The sequence below is a fragment of the Patiria miniata genome, unplaced genomic scaffold (genome assembly GCF_015706575.1).
Source record: "Patiria miniata isolate m_02_andy unplaced genomic scaffold, ASM1570657v1 HiC_scaffold_1, whole genome shotgun sequence".
NCBI classification, from domain to species: Eukaryota; Metazoa; Echinodermata; class Asteroidea; order Valvatida; family Asterinidae; genus Patiria; species Patiria miniata.
In genome coordinates this window covers 26,984,503-27,006,889 of record NW_024037047.1, presented here as the reverse complement: position 1 = coordinate 27,006,889, position 22,387 = coordinate 26,984,503, and the positions used below count along the sequence as shown (strand labels likewise).

Here is a 22,387-nt window from a genome sequence, read left to right as displayed (position 1 = left end):
TTCAAAAGTGGACGAGTACACAAGTATATCATCCAAGTAAATGAGGAGCTCTGACAAGTTCATGTCCCCAAGACACATCTCCATCACTCGTTGGAACGTTCCAGGGGCATTGACTAGCCCGAATGGCATACGGGTAAACTCGAACAGTCCGAAAGGCACCCTGAATGCAGTCTTCTCCACGGACTTAGGATCCATAACTACCTGGTGGTAGCCATGAGCCAAATCCATGGAGGAGAAATACTTGGCACGTTGGAGTGCCTCCAGGGACTCTTCTATGCGGGGGAGGGGGAACGAATCGCGCACCGTTTTTGCATTTAAGCGCCTGTAATCAATGCATAATCGCAGGCTCCCATCTTTTTTTCGAACAAGTACAATCGGGCTCGCATATGGGCTCGCACTGCGCTTTATGATGCCCTGATCTAGTAGTCGTTGCAGGAGTTCCCTCACTTCCTGCAAATCCCTGGGTGGAATCCTACGGTAAGGCTGGCCAATGGGTATGTTGTCTACAGTACGAATTACATGAGGTATCGTATCACAACAGCCTACATCATACTGGTGTTTAGAGAATTTTGTGTCATGTTTCTGCACTAGCCGCACCAACTGCTCTTTCTGATTTTCATCCAAACTACAAGAAGCAAAGGTTAATCCTGGGGGTAACTGGTATTGGGTTCCATCCCTAAACACAAAAGTCTCTTGTGAGGAAGGTTCTGATGTGTCCACTGACACATCAGACTTGGGCGTTGGCCCAACCTCAACATGGCCACTACCTACGTCTTCAACCAAAACTTCATGCACAGATACCTGTAATGCACTTATCTCTTCCTCCAGCCCAATTTGTTCAGAGGATACCACAGTAGCTTGTGCCAACTTTGTGTGGGGAGGAATAACCAATGCCTGGGTCCCAAGATTAGCAACTAGAATATTTACAAAGCGACCATCAGTAATCCCACAAGAATTGTATACCCTAAGGGTTGGGGAAACGTTTGTTGTTCCTTCGCTCCCCTCATTTATTTCTCCACTCTCTGTCAAATGACTATCCACAAGAATCATTTTGTCTCTGAAATCCTCAACTGGGGCTCTAATCTGGCATTTAATGGTTTGCACCTGCCTGGGAGGGACAGTCATTGGTTGCCCACGAGTGCGCACAGACACCGGATTCTTTGATCCCTTATTAAATTTGTGTCGATCTTGATCATGTGGTTCTCTTGCGAGACGGTACCACTGCAGAGCAACACTCAAAGCTTCTGCATCTTGCACTTTTGAGTCAATCGCTATGCCCTTCAACAGTTCTAGTACATTACAACCGATTAGTACTGGGCTCTTCCGGCCCCCCACCCCACACTGTGATGGGTCTCTCACAACTAGGAAATGTGCCATCACTGTGTGGTTATGCACCACCATTGGGACCTCCACATATCCCTCCACAGGCAGCTCTAAGTGACCTACCCCATATACCCGCAGGTACCGGCCCACTGGTTCGGGCCCACTCATCTTATCCGACAAATGTTTGCTAAAAAAAGATGAGCTCATAAGGGAGGTTTCAGCTCCTGTATCTAGTATACAAGTTACCGGAACTCCAGCTAAAGTCACATTAACTGAAGGGCTTTTATGTACCAGGCGAGTAAGAAGTTCATTTACCGAATGCTCAGACAATTCCCCCCTTTCACAATGCACATTGTCCCCAGGTGAGGCCATTTCAGAGACTCCCTCCATCACTTGGCCTACAGTGATGGAGGACTTGTGTTTAACTCACCACTAACCGTGGATTTATCACATGGTGACCCCACACCATCCGATTGCCCCTGTCCCCCAGAGGACTTACTGCTAGCTGTCAAACTTTGGCCACTACCACCGAATCTACAATTAGCCTTGATATGCCCAGGGCGCTTGCATCTGAAACACACCACGCGCCGTCCCCCTTGACCAACATTAAATGGTTTTGGATCTGACCCTTTGATCACATGTTCCATCAAGGTTGTGAGCTGTTCTTGTTGTTTTAGAATCTGTTCCTGTTGATCCCTAATGCACTTCATCATTTCTGTTTGCTGTTGCATCACTTTTTGAAACTGCCCCCCACTAGGAGTACGAACGGCCACGCCCTCCACTGATACCTCAACTACATCATTAGCACAATTCAAACCCCCCTGATTTTCCTCATCAGGATCATCAAACGGTGCCACGCCCACTTGGCGTACCTGGCTTCGTTTGACCTTTGGCCTATCGATATCCCTGAATAGGTCTAAAGCAGCATCTCGCAGCGCACTGAAACTTTGCCCTGGTGTGGCCAACTCAAGACGTCGTAGCTCTAAGCGCATGCTTTGGTTCTTGGCCCCAGCTACAAACTGATTAATGAGGACTTTATCCTTAAGTCCCTTCAATCCTTCTTTTTCTCCCTCACTCCCAGCCTCGATTATACGATCATAAAGCCTAATGAGAGACCGTGAATAGTCCATGAGGGACTCATCTTCCAGTTGATGACGCTCATATAGAGACTTCTGCAACGACTGTACAGTTTCGTCTGCCCCAAACTGCCTGTTAAGTAGCCTTATCAAGGCCTTATAATCGCCTTTCACTGACGGGTTACACTTAACCTCATCCCGGGCCAACCCCCCTAAGTGATTATAGACAACCTGCGCTTTATCTTTGTCAGGGATATGGCATTGTTGACAATATATATCAACCTCATCAATCCACTCAAGAATGGTAGGATCCCCTGCCCTACTTGGACGGCCATTAAACCTAGCTAATTTAATCGCTCGTTGCGTGGTTGGCTTATGATTTGACTTGATGGCCTCAGTCAGGCCTGCAACAAGGCGCTCAACCAGGCCAGCCTCCGCCTCAGCCATAGCACAAGAAACGCGGTTCACAAAACCCCACGCGAAAATCCAAGGTCAGCCTAAAATATTTCTACAATCAACACGGCTAAATTAACTAGGTCCAATTAACTGGCAGATTACCCAATATTTTCAACCGATAATGCACTGGCTGGTTTTTGTTTTTGTTTCTTCAGTTATCACGACCACTTACTGCTGGCAACCTAATCTACAATGTAACTACTGATTTACATTTAAACTGTATGAGTAAACATGACACAGTCCATGCGTATGACTCCAAACTGCCTACCGCAACCACTGTCTGTAGTTCCCTTTCAGACTCCCTGGTAGTGGTACTGTTACGGCATCCGTCCACGTTGCCTCCCCAGCAAACGCATGTAATTCCCCGCAGTTCTCCTACGCTAGGCTCACGTCACCGTCCACCCGTTCAGTCAGGTCATTAGGTCAGCACTCAGCACCCCATCCGTGTTACCAATTTTGTAGTGAAACTCGGTGTGGAGTCGAGGTTCAGGGGTGATGATTCAATCACATCAAATTTATTAGTCGTTTCTGCTCCCATTCATCACAAAAAAACCTAGTAATCAAATACATTAAAAATAAATCAATATAAACTCACATAACTTCACATACATGTGAATGTATCCCATTAATCACAATACATATGAGTACAAGTAATAAATTAACCCTAGAAAATTACATAGTCCAACCCATACAAAGAACTCCATTGCAAATACAACAGCTTTCCCACATTAACATACATGTATGACATGTGACCTCTGACCCGGTCGGCGTCTTGGAAGTTACACTTTCGTTGATAGTAAAACCCCCAAAATAACATGAAAATAATTCAATTTGTCCCATACCAGCCAGTGCACGGGCTCCAGGGCTGTCTCTCCTTCCTCTGGTGTCTAGTAATACATTCCAGCCATCGGCTGTCAGGCTAAATTGGTCTGATAATAGTTGCTAAAGCAAGCTTTCTGCAGCTGTCAGAAACGCAGACCTCGGAGACAGTGCCCGCCAAACCCGCTTACGTAAACAGTTGTTTAGTATTAAGGCGCACACGATTAAAACATCATCTGCTCTATCCTACATTCACATATTTTACAATAACAGAAATTTACTTCTGAGAATACAGCACTTCATGAGAGATAGAACCCCTTAGTTATCTATTATCGTCAAAATATCCCCTTACTTGGCTGATGAACGTACTATTTCTATATCCTCATAACCCCTCAACAAATTCGCGGAAGTTTGACCAGTTAACTTAAACAGCGCCCTCATTTGACCTAACGGGCAAAGCAAATAAATAATTTCTAATCACTACATTACATAATGCAGTTACGCTTTGTAACAGCAGGTCATCAGGGCTTACAACGCGTCAGACGGCTCTTCAATCTGCGAGTATCTGCACTGCAGCATCCGGCGCAAAACCTTCTTGAACTGTGGATGCTTGGACGCGTAGATGATCGGGTTGACGCAGCTGTTGCAGGTGAAGACCACGCCCAGGAACAACAGGTAGCGGTCGGTGTTGGCGATGAAGAGCGCCACACCGTACGGAGTGACGCAGACGACGAAAGCACAGACGGCCATGAAGAGATTCTTGGTGATCTGGAGCTGCTGGCGGTAGGCTCGACCCTGTTGGGAGGTCTTCAAGACAGCCGCGTTGTCGGATACCTGGAAGCTGCTTGAGCTAGAGACCGGGCCTGTGTCGCTGATGCTGATGCCCCCTGATGTATGATTGAGTTGAATAATTGTATACCTTGCTATTGGGAGTATTATCAACTGGACCTCACAAAATCGCTGGGAAAACTCCCTGCTATAATTACAGGTATATATTTTTATGGACCATACTTCCTGCATATACACTGTAAACCATGTGTTTAGGTTTAGAACACCTAAATAAACACTAATCTGTGACAGTTTTTAAACATGTGACGCAGTTTATCCAATGAACATGTTTAATTTGAAAACATATTTGGTGTTTAAAATCAGCACACTGACGGTGTTTAATCTTTAAACGGAACAGTGTTTAAAATATATACATCAAAGGCGTTTAAAATTTAAATACTACTGACGTTTAAAAAGTAAACACACAGTCAAAAAGAAAACACGTCAATCTGTTGTAATTTTAAACATGTGACACGTTTATTGCTTGTGACAGATTTTAAACATGTGACGCCATTTATTATTATTTTCAAGTGTTTATATTCACAGTGTGTGTTTAGTTTTCGAACAGTATTCAAAATTGCAAGTAAAACTTCAGTCACAATATTAACAACATTGAAATAAACGCATTTAGGGCACTTCACAAAGCTGTCTTCATTTTCACCTATAGGATTGTGGTGAAAGGCCTATTCAGTTCTATTGAATCATGAAAATGACAACAATAAAATACAAATGCATTTTTATGGTCAACCCTAGAGAATATTGTACATCACGACAGCAAAAATAATGTGACATTTATGTGAATATGCCACATGCCTATCAGTATGTTTCCAACAATCCTTTTTTTAAGACCCCAACATTAAGGCCAATTACATTTTTCACAAGTATCAAAACAAAGAAACAAAAACATAAACAAACACAAAAAGGGTGAATTAAAAGTAAATGAATATATCTGGAAATAGGGCTAAAATCAATTATTTTCCAATTCAATGAGAGTTAGAAGTAAAACTGCAAAAGATTATGCTTGTTTTTTAAAACCTATGAAGGTTTGCGTTATAGTTTGAAGTGGTAAAATAAGTATTGATCTTTAGCTGAGATTTCAACAATATATCTAATTAATTTATACACAAATACCTTGTAGTGAACTGCATCAATTTGCTGGAATCTGCCAGGAAAACTTTTCTCTAATTATGATTTTTTGAAAATAACTCAAAGCACGTGAAAATACTTTGGACAATCCAAATCAAAGGCATAGTTCCCCAAGCTGGAGAAGAAGCGCATCATTGTACGTGTTGTAGTTCGAGACTTTCTTGATGGTGTCTCCCTCCACATGTAATGTAAACTGTAGTTTTGATGCAGATACTCTGTCTGGTTCAGCAGCATTCTGTGGACATGAACAAGATTTCTGAGTGAGCCATACATAAACTGATCAACTTTGAAAGTGAAACCAAACTCACAGTAAAAAAAAATAATGGAGACCCTAAAATGACAAGTCATTAATAAAGTTTACTCCAGGAAGAATATGAAAACTGATTACAAAATTGGGTTCAAAAGTAAATTGCACAATTGTCGGCCTTTTTGGGACTCACGTCAATATTAACCTTTGTTATCAGAGATAATGTGCACAAAGACTGTAAAGTTACAGCTTGAGCTTGATCGTGGATCAAATATTAAAAATAAAATCTGAAGAAAACAGGCAAGCTTTTCACAGTTTCGTACCAATAACTTTGCAGTCATGTAGGTATTTACGGAGACTTTCTATTTAAAATTGTATTTCAAAATTGTATTCACCTAGAATGTTATACTTTTTCATTTCATGATGTTTTACCGCCAGAGTAAATTTACAGTGGAAGTTGAAAGGTTCTTATGCAAGATAGAATCTCAGCCAAACATCATCATTCAATTAAATTGAAGATTTGAATAATATATTTTACAATACAAAATTACCTCATGAATAGTTAGCACTCTCCTCGTCTTCGTACCCTCGCCACGTTCAAACTTGGTGTTCTGCTGAACGTACATGTATGCAATTACATCGAGCGTCTACAGAGGACCCTATATTCAAAACATAACACATGTTCTGTAAAACGAATTGTTTTGAATCCCTGTGAAATACTGCATTGTACCAAAAATTTGGGGATCATCTTTTATGTACACGCACTGCTGGTTTTTCAAAAGTTGTATACACAGCTGATCTTTACAATCACACACTGCACTGCCAAATGACGATCAATGCCAAAAGACACTTACTTCATTTTAAAAGTCAATAGCTTCCTTCATCTGCAAGGGATTAGACACACCCTGAAAATATACAGAAAGAAAATATCAAAACAATATACGCCCATAACATCATGAGAAATGGAAATTATGGTTAAACAATTTGTACCTGACCTTACAAATACTAGAATTTTCTTTTCAAAATCATTCATGCTGGTCCCTTTCAGATTACATAACTTAGGCAGTGGTGATAACACTAGCATGCTTTTATTGAATAGTTAAATCACGATTTCAAAAAAAAAATCCACTTCACTGAATTTTCCAAGATTACAAACATTTTGACACTGCGTGTTTGCAATTGTAATTCGCCCCATAGGCTTATAGCCTCATATTAAGTATACACTCAACATAGACCACCCCATAATGTGGCTCAAATACAGAACTTCCTTCATAATATTGTGAGCTGCACAGCAGTTATCTATATATATAAGAGAGAGTTTAACTCGGCCTCCGAGACGATGTTTGCTCATGAAAGGATCCGAGACCGCGGGCTCCCGCTGCGCCAAAATCGCTCCACGTCCGTGGAAAAATACGGAGGGTGTCTTCCGCCGGGTCGGACACTTCGGGTCGTCCTGATTTTCCCGTACGGACCGGCGATCCTTTTCGTCTATTTTTCGTGACTGCATTTTGCGCAGGAATTAGCCGTCGTGTGCGCTTTCACGTTGACTGCCTGGCCGCCCCCTGTGCTGGCTTTTCTGCGAGTCTAGACTGTGCGAGGTCAGCGAGGTCAACGTAGGGGTTTCGTTTACGTGTTCTACTCAGCCGTTCTGCAAAAGCGTTCCCCAAATTGTGGTGTGGGGTGACCTTGGTAAAATATTTTTTCTCCATGGTGCGTGGCCACCGAGTGCCCCTATTCTTTCATATGCTTCGCTTGCCGCCCCTGCGCCGAGTGCAACGAATACTCAGAAGGACTTCACATTAAGTATGCCTTGCGCGGTCTGACCAATCGAAAGTCTACACTGCGTAGTATTTCCGGGCTATCCAAAACTGTCGATGGCAACGCGTACTGCAGCCTGCTCCACACCCTGGAAACGAGGTTGGGTCTACGGTGCTCGCTATTTGAAGCGCAAGCATGTGACGTCGCGTGACAAGAGTGCTGTTGCTTCCATAATGTGTTTACAGCTCCATGCTTCCACCACCAAGGCTGAGCGTTGGAGTTCGCTGCCCGCCACAGTGTTGCGTTATAATTTCGGGGGCCTGTCTGGGATCAACGAAGGATCGATGCATTGCTTCAAACATCGCGATCTTAAACGCAGTCACACAAAAAATCGACGAAAATGTGTCCGATCTGGCGGAAGACACCCTCCACATTTTCCCACGGACGTGGAGCGATTTTGGCGTCGCGAAAGACCGCGGTCTCAGATCGTTTCAGGAGCAAACATTTCTCGGAGGCCGAGTAAAATTTGCTCTTATATAGATGGTTGACCCAAGTTGAATAACAGTTGACTCGACTTTTTCCTCGCAGACAGTCTCGCAAATTGTAAGAAGTTCAAGTTTACGTTTGTTGAAGAGTCCAATATACTGAAACTTAATTATGACCTTCCTAATCAGCCTTCGCCTGTGTACTACGGTAAGCCTTTCAAGTTTTCTCACAAATGCCACTGCCTCACAAAATGCCAATTTAACGGACCAACGGGAACATTTACAGACTGTTGCCATGGTACATAATTATCATGGGCGTCAATCGGTGGGGGACGGGGAACCCCTCCACCCCCCCCCCCCCATTTTAAAGCGGTGAACGCTGTTTTGGTCCCCTCCCCCCACTTTTCTTCCCCGAATAAAAATTGTAGCTACTACATGTATAATGATTCTATTACTCAGAATAGCTGATTCAATGACACCAAACTCGAAAATGATGTTTAAAAGATTATCTTTTGCTAAAAAAAATTGTTTAGTGGTCAGAAATTGCCTCAGATCGCACCACAGAAATTGCTTTTCTATAACTGCATGTCTTCTCAACTAAATCCCCCAATTACATTCATCTCCCCACATTTTCATCCCCAACTCTACGCCCTACCCGATCTATGATGGGGTAAATGAACGAGGGATCGATGCATTGCTTCAAATATTGTGATCTTTGAACTATGTTGGGTTCGAATAACGAAGAGTGCATAAATAATAATATTGGCGGTTGTTGGCTGTTTGGCCTTGCTTTTATTATGGTTGAACCATGCCAACTTGAATAAAATAGTTAAATCGACTTTTTCCTCGCAGGTCTCGCAAATTGTAAGAAGTTCAAGTTTACGTTTGTTGAAGAGTCCAATACTGTATCTTCATAATGACCTTCCTCCATGATTCAGACTATGTAATTTTATGGTTACACACTCAACATTTTCATTGCAAATGTCACCTTCACGTTTTATTCCATTATGATTTATTGTCAAAACAGTACAATCAGCCTTCGCCTGTGTACTATACGGTAAGTCTTTCAACTCAGTTTTCCCACATTAACAAACGCGACTGCCTCACAAAATGCAATTTAACAGACCAACGGGAAAATTTACAGACAGTTTATACATGCCATGGTACATAATTATCATGGGCGCGGCGTCAATCGGTGGGGGACGGGGGACCCCCACCCCAACATTTTAAAGCGGGCAATATCGTTTGGTTCCCTACCCCCACTTTTTCTTCCCCGAATAAAAATTGTAGCCTACTATAATATTCATTTGCTCAGAAAAGCTGATTCAATGACTCCAAACTCGAAAATGATGTTTAAAAGATGATCTTTTGTTTTACTATCGTACGTGCTCAGAAATTGCCTCAGATCGCGTCACTTGCTTTTCTTTAGCTACAAGTCTTCTCAACTAAATCCCCCATTTACATTTAACTCCCCACACTTTCAACCCCAACACAAATACGCCCTACCCGATCTATGATCGGGTAAATCAGCTTGTACTGTATAACAGCATCGTCATCCAAGAAAAATAATATGAGGAAATCAAAATCAGGGTTGTTTTTTCCCCTTCATATTCATGTTTTATCACACGATCCTTTGGCCAATAATTGCTCCCACTAATTCATCTCATCTCGTATTTCTAAATCTATCATATTGTATATAGGGATTAATTAAATCAAACAACACAAAAGACAAAACTTACCACCTGTGTGGGAGCTTCCAGAACTGGTTCAAACTACAACCGTCGTACTGCATGCACAGAATACGTTGCATCTGAGTACATGTACTCTTGCTGACTTGGCAATATGCATACCAAACTTGACCTCTAGCCTAGGTCATGACCAACTGTTAGTACCTTCTGTGAGAATACATCATACATGTATATTGTTTCATTACCCGTGCAAATTTTGTTACCACGAATGACGATAATAATTCTCGCCATAACATTATTCTATTAGTGTGCCCAGATTATTGTCAGAAAAATGGCGGTTGTCTTTGTGCCGCGTAATTAACTGGCCCGATTATGCCGCGCCAGCACGCAATCAGATTTAATCCTATTGGTTAAGACCTAACATCACGTGGTCATATTTAAACATCGTGACGTGTACCGTGTTTATTAGGTGTTGAACACAAACAGCTAAATTAATAACTTGAGTTATTATTAGTGTCCTAATTAGTTAATAAGCCTTTTTTTAAACAAAGTGTTATTCTTTGGGAATAAACAAAATGCTAACTAGTGAAATTGAACAGGAAACCATATTTTCTAAAACCGATCTCATAATAAACACCCTATAGCACTGTTGACATTAAACGCTAACTGTTTTGTTTAAAAACACATGATGTGTTTAATTTTGTCACATAGTGTTTAAATCTAAAACACTGCGTTTATTTTATAAACGTGTCACATGTTCTCGCGTTTTACAGTGTAGACTGTGTTCTTCCCTTTGTCAGACTTCGGCCCTATTGTTAGTGTATAATAGTCACAGGCCAAATGCGACACAGTGCCTCGAGGGGGAAGTCTCATGTTTGTTTTGGATGACAAAATAAAAGAGTATCTGACCCAGATCTTATATAGGTCACACATACGGAAATGCTGTTCATAATTACACACTCGTAAACGCTAGGCCGGCCAACTTTGGGATTCCGTGTTTATTAAAGGAAAAGGAAATTGTGACATAGTTGTGGTGTTTCCACTTGAAACAAAATCACGACAAAAAAAAATACATCAACTTGATTATTGTGATAACTGTACGTTTTTGGCAAAACCCTCAGATCTTATATTTCCTCATTGAATTTTCCTGCGTAATCGGCTTTTAATCATTATGTATCAATATTATAGTTATTCAAAGTAGCAAAACGATAGCGATTTTTACAATGTTATACATAATCGTTCAATTCATTTAATACAATCGATCGTGATAATCAGGTGTAAAAAGCCTTGCCAAATTAACATGCACGACAAAATGATAACTGCATCTGACTTTACATTCTTACATAATAAACTCTAGTATTAAACATTTACAAATGTACACATTTTATTGACATTTTAATCCAGGTCACTTTCTGTTTGACTCGCCGTGTATTTAATATACTCTTTACCTGTTTTTTACACGACCCGTGGGCAGTTGTATAGGTTCGAAATCTAAGGATAGATACAGGAACTTTTTTTTTTAAATTCCCAAAGGAACTACCCTGCAGGCTCTATTTTCACAGTCCAACATTCATTTTGTATTTACCCAAAGTATGGAGTAGAACATTCGATGGGAATAATTATTAAAACACATTTCCTGGTTTAATGCAGGAAGTCGTGTCACGATTTACTACCGGTATGTCGTTTTGTTGTGTCTTCTATGCATTTGCGGGTATTTGTCATGTGCACCGACCTTCTTCGAAATTTTAACCGAGGAGACCAAAACGAAACTTCCGATTTAGTCCCTTCAGTGGACCGTTCGGGAGTTTGATCTATATACAAGGTACAGGGTATACAAGGTCAATAGCGACCGAGAAAGGGCGGTAACTGAAACTAGAACTCTGATACTATATAATCAGAGACAATTGACTATTGATTGTCTTCAAAAAAGGAACTGGTTCGAAACTCTCAACGCCAGCAAGCTCCGTGTTATGGGACCGACAAAAATCGAATCGGTTGTCCGACCGATCGTTGTAATTTAAGAATATCGCATCCTTCGGTTTAGTTAGGTTTGTCGCGTGGCATATAGTTAAGTCATGGGGTGCATCACGAAGTGACGCATAAGATAGATTTTGCAGCACCACTAAGTGACCGACGAAGTGAAGCAAGCATATGTAAACGCGTGGCATGAGACACATGACAGATGTTTGCCCTCAAAGCTTTATAACACGTGATCAGAAAAAGAATAAATGATATACTTCCAAGATGGCGGTATACTTGAATGAGGCATGTCACTGTCAGTTTACTGGGTACGTGTACAAAGTACCCCTTCTTGTCCACACGTCTGATTTGATAGCGGATTTAATCATCGTAAATAGGCTTATGTATTAAAACATTGAGTACATAACTACATTAAGAGTTGACTGGTATAGTTAGTTTGAATCCAAGGTACATTTAGTGGAATTCGTGCAAAGTGCATTCTAAGATAACGACTTGTGCCTGTTTCAGATATGCCTTTCGATAGGATTGTTTGTTACATAATGCAGTTACGCTTTGTAACAGCAGGTCATCAGGGCTTTCAACGCGTCAGAAGGCTCTTCAATCTGCGAGTACCTGCACTGCAGCATCCGGCGCAAAACCTTCTTGAACTGTGGATGCTTGGACACGTAGATGATCGGGTTGACGCAGCTGTTGCAGGTGAAGACCACGCCCAGGAACAACAGGTAGCGGTCGGTATTGGGGATGAAGAGTGCCACGCAATACGGAGTGATGCAAACGAAAAAGGCACAGACGGCCATGAAGAGATTCTTGGTGATCTGGAGCTGCTGGCGGTAGGCTCGACCCTGTTGGGAGGTCTTCAAGACAGCCGCGTTGTCGGATACCTGGAAGCCGCTTGAGCTAGAGACCGGGCCTGTGTCGCTGATGCTGATGCCACCACGCAAGGACCTCTGGGCCTTGAAGTGGCGCCGGACGTGTAGGTAGATGAGGGTGTAAGAGGTGACGATGATGATCAGTGGGATGGGATAGCCGAGGAAGGTTTGGATCCTCTCGAAGGTCTTGGCCTTGGGATGGGTGTCCAGGTCGCTGCAGGTGTGATGCTGCTCGTCGTAGCCGAAGCCGCCGACGCCACAGAGAGGTGGCACGACCATTGTGGCGATGGCAACGAACCACAAAACTGCCACGTTGATGGCCAAGTTGCGCCTTGTGTAGAGACTATGATAGAGGGTCATCGGGCGCTTGATGAGGATCAGCCTGTTCAGAGCGATGGAGGCCAGGTTGTAGAGACTAGCGCAGGAGCTGATGTACAGAAGCATGCCGGCAAGGTAGCACGGTGTCTCGGTGGACCACGGCCAAGCGTCTCCTGGGCTGAGCAGGCCGACGGCGCTCATGGGAAGCGCCAGGCCGGTCAGCAGGTCGGCTACGCTGAGACTGACCACGAAGACGTTGGTGGACGTGCGGAGCTTCCTGCTGAACACCACGGCGAGGATGACCATGGTGTTACCGATGATATCAATCAGGGCGATCATAAGCCACAGTACGGCGATTACTATCCTCTCTTGGTAGGTCTGTAGGGATTTACTCATCGGCCCTGCTTCGGTACTCGCTGCCGTGAAGGTTGAGTTGTCCATCCAGGGAACTGCCGACGAAGATTCGTCAACACCTGCAGTTGAAGTATCGTTGGAAAATACCATCGTTGCGTCACCCATTTTGCTCCTTGTTTTTGGATGTTATACGGAGCTGTGAGAATAGAGAGTTAGGTTTAGGGAAAGGAGTTTCAGGGTTGCACTACAGTGTTTACACAACATGTTGTGATAACGCGATGCAGACTTTCGGAAAAGTGTCCCAGTTTAGACATTTGCAGTCAGTGGCGTATCCAGCTTTTGAGGTCGGGAAGATGGGGGGGGGGGGGGGGGGGCAACCGCACTCGCACACACGCGCCAAAATGTAGCCACGTTCGTTTCTCCGGACACTTCCAAATGACCATTATGCATACTGGGAAATATATGCCGATTTTCACGGCGCATTGTAATGGTTTTGGAGCTTGTTTTTTTCTTCATGCCAGAACTCTTTAACCATGAGTAGAAATAGTTACTGAAAAAAAGGTATTCTCAAATATCCACCAGGGGGGGGGGACCCCCCCCCCCCCCGCCCTCTGGATACACCACTGTTTGCCGTTTAATATTAAATATCACACGAAAGATGCTAATGTGTTTGTTTCACCAATGTCATGCCTAATAGCATTTTTTCACATTTGGCATGATCTATTTGGAAAAAAAAAAATTAGGTGAAAGCCTCGATACGATTTCTATTGCATTGAGATTGGATTGCATTTCATGTTTTGTATCTTTTACCACGACCAAACAAAGAAACAAACACCCCAACACCCCAACCAACAAACCCCCCCCCCCCAACCAACCAACCAACAAACAAACAAACAACCCAACTCCCCCAACACCCCAACAAACAAACAACCCAACAAACAAACATCCGCCAACTCGTTTCGATTACTATAGTCAAGTTGACGTTTCTTTGGGTTTCAAAAGTCGCAAAGGAATCGTTTCACACACACCGATCAAGTTTCCATTGTTATACACAATAGGCAAAATTAATCCCACCAAAACTCGGGAGACGGGACCTCTTCGAATGTCACTGTACAGTTGCAAAACATTGTTTATGGCCAAAATTGCAGCACTCCCATTTTGGGGAACAATGTTTGTATCTATACTCTCGCACTGTTCCAAATAAGAAATGGTAACATGACCGTTAATAAAATTGGGTATAACATTACATGCAGTGATATATTTTCTGATTAGTTGGTTAATTCAGGTAAAATGTATGACAATTTTGGGGGAGAATTTGCCAATACATATATAGGCAGTTCATACCTGAATATACAGGCAGTTCATACGCTGACTGATATCGGGCAACATACCAACTCATTCGCCTAAAATGTTTTTGAGCGAGGAAAACAAAGTGTTCCTTGTCAATCATTTCTATGAAGGTATCGAAGGTATCATTTCTATAAGGTAGCCATTCAACAACGCCTCGTTAATAGTTACTTTAACAAATGCAGACCTAAAGTAAACTAAAACAAACATGGTTTGACTAAAATTTCATTTAAAAAGTTGCACACTTACCGAGTTTTAGAACCAGACAACAAAGATGTAGTCCCTGTTTCAGATAAAGCTTTTGAAATTACCGAGCAAAAGTCCCAACATGTGGAAAGAAGGTGTCAGCGCTTATTCTTCCACTAAGCCACTTGTGTCTTTAGTAGTGTGTTTAGATGTAATAATGCGTTGTGAAGATATGATTTCTTTTTTAACGACTACCATAAGGCAAGCGCTGTGTACAGAGCGGATATGCCCGTGATCTTGCGGCAACCAGGAAGGCGGAACAGCGCCCCGTGCTCATTGGATCATTTCGGCTGACTCTTATTCTTGGCAATGGCATTGCTCAGTCACACTGCTCGGTTGGATTGGGCGGTATATTGGGCTCTCGAGATCGCCCAACCTTCCTCTGGTTTTCGTCCAATCATTGGACGCAATTTCAATTCAATGCAATGTATTTTTCTTGATTGATCGTCTGCACAAAGAATGTTTTATTTTTGTTCAATTAAAATTGACTTGTGTTCGGATTGTTTTTTGTTCGCGGTAAATACACTGTATTTTCTTTAAATCATATTCAAATTATTCTTGAACAACTGCCGTCAAGTTTCTAAACATGTCGTGTCATATATCACGACCAATAATTTGACGAAATTTCAATTCAATGCAATGTGTTTTTCTTGATTTATCTCTCCACAAATGCAATGTGTGCGTGTTTTTTTTAGTTATTGTGTTTTATTTTTGCTCAAATGAATTGACTTGTGTTCGGATTGATTTTTGGTGCGATTAATACACTGTATTTTCTTTAATTCATATTAAATTGATTCTTCAACAATTCCCGTCAATTTTTAAACATGTCGTGTCATATATCACGACCAATCATTGGACGAAATTTGCAGTGTGTTTTTCTTGATTTATCGTCTCCACAAAGAACGTTAAAAAAAACCCTTTTTTTTTAAAACTAAATCAACTTGATAATTGTGGTAACTCTTCGTTTTTGGCAAAACCCTCAGATCTTATATTTCCTCCAAATTGTCTTGCGTAATCGGCTTTTATTCATTATGTATCAATGATTATATTCAAAGTTCAAAACGATAGCGATTATTATTTTTACAATGTCATTCGTAATCGCTCAATTCATATATACAATCGATCGTGAAAATCCGGTGTAAAAGCCTTTCCAAATTAACATGCACGACAAAATGATAACTGCATCTGACTTTACATTCTTGCTGATAAACTCTAGTATTAAACATTTGCAAATGTACACATTTTGAGCAGTATATGATTATCTGGGGTATATTGTTCGATGGCTCAATATATAGCTGCAACGGCTCAAGAATATTACAAACCAACGTCAATATCTGCCCTCACCGGCATATCATACACTCCTGGGAGACAATTTTGGCAAAATGTCTTGCCTATAAATTTCTCAAGTTTCGTCTATTTTAATAAATAGAACGCAAAATTCAGCTGTTCACCACTGATCATATACCATTCTACGACTGATGAATACCCATTAAATACAATGAAACATAGACGTTTTCCCACCTCCACGAAAAAAACCCCAAACTTGCAAAGGTAATCCATACGTGTATATGTGGGTCCTATATAGCGCTATGGGTAAACAGACAAAAATCGCCATCAATATTTCAGAATTAAAAAAAATGACTTGTTCCTCATATTCAAATCATAAAATCGGACAGTGAACTGTACAAATAAGGTTTCAGCCTTGACTCAAAATGAATGAACACTCATTTGCATTTGAATGCCAGTGTGTAATCTGTAATTCTCAACTAAGCTCAATAGCTGCTTACAATGGCATTACGTGCAAGCTATGGAATTAGGTTCTTTTATTATATAAAACATACATAATTTCTGATATAAAACATGTATTGATTTCAGTATGTTTGTCTTCACATGAGTGGAAGAACATGCTCTTTTAAGACATACTTAATTGGTCCATCAAATTCGATTGCTTTTTAAGAGAAAAACAAAGTAATCCAGGTCACTTTCTGTTTGACTCTCCCTGTATTTGATATGCACTTTACCTGTTCTGACCCGACCCATGTGCAGTTGTATGGGTTCAAAATCTAAGGATGAATACAGGAACTTTTTAATTTTATTTTATTGTAATCTTTAACGAGGGTAGTCCATTTCAGTTTAAGAAAACTGCTTTCCCAAAGGACCAAAGAAAACTGCTTTCCAAAGGAACTACCCTGCAGGCTCTATTTTCACAGTTCAACATTCTTTTTTGTATTTACCCAACGTTCGATGGGAATAATTATTAAAACATATTTCCTGGTTTAATGCAGGAAGTCGTGTCACGATATACTACCGGTATGTCGTTTTGTTGTGTCTTCTATGCATTTGCGGGTATCTGTCATGTGCACCGACCTTCTTCGAAATTTTAACCGAGGAGACCAAAACGAAACTTACAGTTTAGTCCCTTCAGTGGACCGTTCGGAAGTTTGATCTATATACAAGGTACAGGGTATACAAGCTAGGTCAATAGCGACCGAGAAAGGGCGGTAACTGAAACTAGAACTCTGTTAATATATAATCAGAGACAATTGACTATTGATTGTCTTCAAAACAATAACTGGTTCGAAACTCTCAACGGCAGCAAGCTCCGTGTTATGGGACCGACAAAAATCGAATCGGTTGTCCGACCGATCGTTGTAATTTAAAGAGAATATACATCATTTGCTTTTGCTGTAATTTTCAGAAATGGATGGAATTGGGGGGTTAGAAATATATAGCAAATATAGTTACACTGACTTTTTGGAGGTTTTGGGTTCGAAAATGCTATAAAAACCAAGAAAAACGATCATTTTCCTGTAGTCTGGTTCCCTGACTCTATATAAGAAGAAAACAGAGCAGTTTACATACATTGGGGAATTGTAAGGTCAGGGAACCAGTCTAGCTGGCTCGTACCCGTTCATAGGTTTGTAATCGATTGCAAACAAGTGCAATGGTCAATTGGGTCCAGTATTTGAAAAAAAAGCCAGTTGTTTCCAACGCTGATCGGCCGATCAGCGTTGGAAATTGATACAAAAATACCACTTTTCTTGAAAATGACAGTATACCAGGTGCCATAATTTTACAGGATGCTTTAGACTGTCATTTACCAACATCCTATTAACTTATTTCGCAAAAACTTGGTACTTTTATTTTTCGATGTTTGCAAATGTTGTATATTCCCTTTAAGAATATCGCATCCTTCGGTTAGTTAGGTTTGTCACGTGGCATATAATTAAGTCATGGGGTGCATCACGAAGTGACGCATAGGATAGATTTTGCAGCACCACTAAGTGACCGACGAAGTGAAGCAAGCATCTGTAAACGCGTGGCATGAGACACGTGACAGATATTTGACCTCAAAGCTTTATAACACGTGATCAGAAAACAATTAAATGATATACTTCCAAGATGGCGGTATACTTAAATGAGTCATGTCACTGTCAGTTTACGGGGTACATGTACAAAGTACCCCATTCTAGCCCACACGCCTGATTTAATAGCTGATTTAATCATCGTATATAGGCCTATGTATTAAAACATTGAGTACATCCTCATGTTGATATAGCTACATTAAGAGTTGACTGGTAAAGTTAGTTTGAATCCAAGGTACATTAAGGGGAATTCGTGCAAAGTGCATTCTAACATAACGACTTGTGCCTGTTTCAGATATGTTACATAATGCAGTTACGCTTTGTAACAGCAGGTCATCAGGGCTTTCAACGCGTCAGACGGCTCTTCAATCTGCGAGTATCTGCACTGCAGCATCCGGCGCAAAACCTTCTTGAACTGTGGATGCTTGGACGCGTAGATGATCGGGTTGACGCAGCTGTTGCAGGTGAAGACCACGCCCAGGAACAGCAGGTAGCGGTCGGTGTTGGGGATGAAGAGCGCCACACCGTACGGAGTGACGCAGACGACGAAAGCACAGACGGCCATGAAGAGATTCTTGGTGATCTGGAGCTGCTGGCGGTAGGCTCGACCCTGTTGGGAGGTCTTCAAGACAGCCGCGTTGTCGGATACCTGGAAGCTGCTTGAGCTAGAGACCGGGCCTGTGTCGCTGATGCTGATGCCACCACGCAAGGACCTCTGGGCCTTGAAGTGGCGCCGGACGTGTAAGTAGATGAGGGTGTAAGAGGTGACGATGATGATCAGTGGGATGGGGTAGGAGAGGAAGGTTTGGATCTTCTCGAAGGTCTTGGCCTTGGGATGGGTGTCCATGTCGCTGCAGCTGTGATGTTGCTCGTCGTAGCCGAAGCCGCCGACGCCACAGAGAGGTGGCACGACCATTGTGGCGATGGCAACGAACCACAAGACTGCCACGTTGATGGCCAAGTTGCGCCTGGTGTAGAGACTACGATAGAGGGTCATCGGGCGCTTGATGAGGATCAGCCTGTTGAGAGCGATGGAGGCCAGGTTGTAGAGACTAGCGCAGGAGCTGATGTACAGAAGCATGCCGGCCAGATAGCACGGTGTCTCGGTGGACCACGGCCAAGTGTCTCCTGGGCTTAGCAGGCCGACGGCGCTCATGGGTAGCGCCAGGCCGGTCAACAGATCGGCCACGCTGAGACTGACCACGAAGACGTTGGTGGACGTGCGGAGCTTCTTGCTGAACACCACGGCGAGGATGACCATGGTGTTACCGATGATATCAATCAGGGCGATCAGGAGCCACAATACGGCCATTGCTACCCTTTCTTGGTAGGTCTGTAGGGATTTACTCATCGGCCCTGCTTCGGTACTCGCTGCCGTGAAGGTTGAGTTGTCCATCCAGGGAACTGCCGACGAAGAGTCGTCAACACCTGCAGTTGAAGTATCGTTGGAAAATACCATCGTTGCGTCGCCCATTTTGCTCCTTGTTTTTGGATGTTATACAGAGCTGTGAGAATAGAGAGTGGAGTTTTGGGAAAGGAGTTTCAGGGTTACACTGCCTTTTACTTAAAATGTTGTGATAACGCGATGCAGTCAGTGGCGTATACAGCTTTTGATGTGGGGTGGGGGGGGGGACCGTACTTGCACATCCGCGCCAAAATGTAGACATGTTCTTTTTTTCCGGACACTTCCAAATGACCATTATTATGCATACTGGCAAATATATGCCGATTTTCACGGCGCATTGTAATGGTTTTGGAGCTTGTTTCTTTCTTTTTTTTCATGTCAGAACTCTATAACCATTAATAGAAATAGTTAGGCCTACTGACAAAAAAGTCATTCTAAAAATTCCGACGGGGGGGGGGGAACCCCCCCCCCCCGGATACGCCACTGTTTGCAGTTTAATATCAAATATCACGCGAAAGATGCTAATGTGTTTGTTTCACCACTGTCATGCCTAATAGCATTATTTCACATTTGGCATGATCTATTCGGAAAAAAAATTAGGTGAGAACCCCGATACGATTTCCATTGCATTGAGATTGGATTGCATTTCATGATTTGTATCTTTTACCACGACCAATCAAACAAACAAACATCCGCTAACTCGCTTCGATTACTACAGCCAAGTTGACGTTTCTTTGGGGTTTGAAAAGGAATCGCTTTACACACACCGATCAAGTTTCCATTGTTATACACAATAAGCGAAATTAATCCCAGCAAAAAAAAGCTACTCGGGAGACGCGACCTCTTCGAATGTCACTGTTGCAAAGCATTGTTTATGGCCAAAATTGCAGCACTCCCATTTTGGGGAACAATGTTTTTATCTATACTCTCGCGCTGTTCCAAGAAAGAAATGGTAACAGGACCGTCCAATTTGGGTAAAACATTACATGCAGTAATATATTTTCTGTTTATTTGGTTAATTCAGGTAAAATAAATATGATAATTTTGGGGAGAATTTGACCATATATATATAGGCAGTTCAAACCTGTATGTACAGGCAGTTCATACGCTGACTGATATCGGGCAACATACCAACTCATTCGCCTAAAATGTTTTTGAGAGAGGAAAACAAAGTGTTCCTTATCAATCATTTCTATGAAGGTATCGAAGGTATCATATCTATAAGGTAGCCTTATTCAACAACGCCTCGTTTATACCCGTCAAACAGTTCATTTCACAAATGCAGACCTAATGTGAACCAAAACAAACATGGTTTTGACTAAAATTTGACTTAAAACGTTGCACACTCACCGATTTTTGGAACCAGACGACAAAGATGTAGTTCCTGCTTCAGATAAAGCTTTCGAAATTACCAAGCAAAAAACCCAAAATGTGGTAAGGAGGTGTAGTAATTCTTCCACTTGTGTCTTCAACAGTAATAATGCGTTGTGGAGAGATGATTTTTTTTAACGAATACCATAATACGAGGCAAGCGCTGTGTACAGAGCGTATGCTGTGATCCTGCAACAACCAGGAATGCGGAACAACCCGTGTTCATTGGATCGTATGGGCTTACTATTATTCTTGGCAATGGCATTGCTCAGTCACACTGCGCGGTTGGATTGGGCGGTATATTGGGCTCTCGAGATCGCCCAACCTTCCTCTGGTTTTCGTCCAATCATTGGACGCAATTTCAATTCAATGCAATGTATGTTTCTGGATTTAGCGTCTGCACAAAGAATGTTTTATTTTTGTTCAATTAAAATGTGTTCGGATTGATTTTTTTCCGCGGTAAATACACTGTATTTTCTTTAAATCATATTCAAATTATTCTTGAACGATTCCCGTCAATTTTTAAATCTGTCGTGTTATAATTTCACGACCATTTATTGGATGAAATTTCAATTCAATGCAATGTGGTGTTTTTTTTTTAAGTTATTGTGTTTGATTTTTGTTCAAATGAATCGACTTGTGTTCGGATTAAATTTTTCGCGATTAATACACTGTATTTTCTTTAAGTCATATTACATTGATTCTTCAACGATTCCCGTCAATTTCTAAACATGTCGTGTCATATATCACGACCAATCATTGGACGATGCAATATACCATTCTTGAGTTGTCGTTTCCCCAAAGAGTGTTTAGTTGTATTCAATCAAAGCCAACTTCGGTTGCTGGGCAGATCGTGATCAGCGTTGACAGAAGTTTTTACCGTGGTGACCATATTTTGTATAGCGCGCCCTCTTTTGACAAAATTGCTGTTGACAATAATGCGGGAGAGCCCTTACACAATGGTTTTTGTTTCGTACCATACTTTCAATGGGGGCACTGTTCAAATTCGACGATTATTAACGTTATATCACAGAATAATGTAAAATATACCCCCTAACCAAGCTGGCTCAGTACGTATTTTGTGCAAGGCGGACATTATTACTAGCAAATAAAAAATGGGTGTCGGAGCGAGGGGGGGGGGGGGGGTTGTTTCGCAATTCCTTTTCATGGATTTCTATGGGTTACCCCCCCCCCCCCTTGGATCCGCGCCTGCATTATCCGGGGTACAGTGTTCAATGGCTAAATAGAGGAGCAACTGCTCAAGAATATAACACACCAATCTCAAGATATGTCCTCACAGGCATAT

The 22,387-nt window shown here is 42.0% G+C and overlaps 2 protein-coding genes and 2 long non-coding RNA genes across 4 annotated transcripts; all 4 read right to left on the bottom strand.

Moving 5' to 3' along the window:
* Window positions 1-3,329: 3,329 nt before the first annotated feature.
* LOC119727263 lies at window positions 3,330-4,154 on the bottom strand. Its single transcript, XR_005270932.1, has 2 exons — window positions 3,698-4,154; window positions 3,330-3,408 (listed from the first exon to the last, which is right to left on the bottom strand). It is a non-coding gene; the product is annotated as an uncharacterized LOC119727263 (long non-coding RNA).
* An 895-nt stretch (window positions 4,155-5,049) lies between these two features.
* On the bottom strand, window positions 5,050-10,582 carry LOC119727257. Its single transcript, XR_005270930.1, has 4 exons — window positions 9,878-10,582; window positions 6,750-6,800; window positions 6,447-6,554; window positions 5,050-5,883 (listed from the first exon to the last, which is right to left on the bottom strand). It is a non-coding gene; the product is annotated as an uncharacterized LOC119727257 (long non-coding RNA).
* A 1,761-nt stretch (window positions 10,583-12,343) lies between these two features.
* Window positions 12,344-13,511, bottom strand: LOC119721973 (melatonin receptor type 1B-B-like). The gene has a single exon (XM_038191978.1). The coding sequence runs from the start codon at window positions 13,495-13,497 to the stop codon at window positions 12,352-12,354; it is 1,146 nt and encodes a 381-aa protein (XP_038047906.1). The 5' UTR covers window positions 13,498-13,511; the 3' UTR covers window positions 12,344-12,351.
* A 4,614-nt stretch (window positions 13,512-18,125) lies between these two features.
* LOC119727244 (melatonin receptor type 1B-B-like) lies at window positions 18,126-21,310 on the bottom strand. Its single transcript, XM_038199110.1, has 2 exons — window positions 21,061-21,310; window positions 18,126-19,810 (listed from the first exon to the last, which is right to left on the bottom strand). Exon 2 carries the CDS (start codon window positions 19,777-19,779, stop codon window positions 18,619-18,621), a length of 1,161 nt encoding a protein of 386 aa, XP_038055038.1. The 5' UTR covers window positions 19,780-19,810; window positions 21,061-21,310; the 3' UTR covers window positions 18,126-18,618.
* Window positions 21,311-22,387: the final 1,077 nt, after the last annotated feature.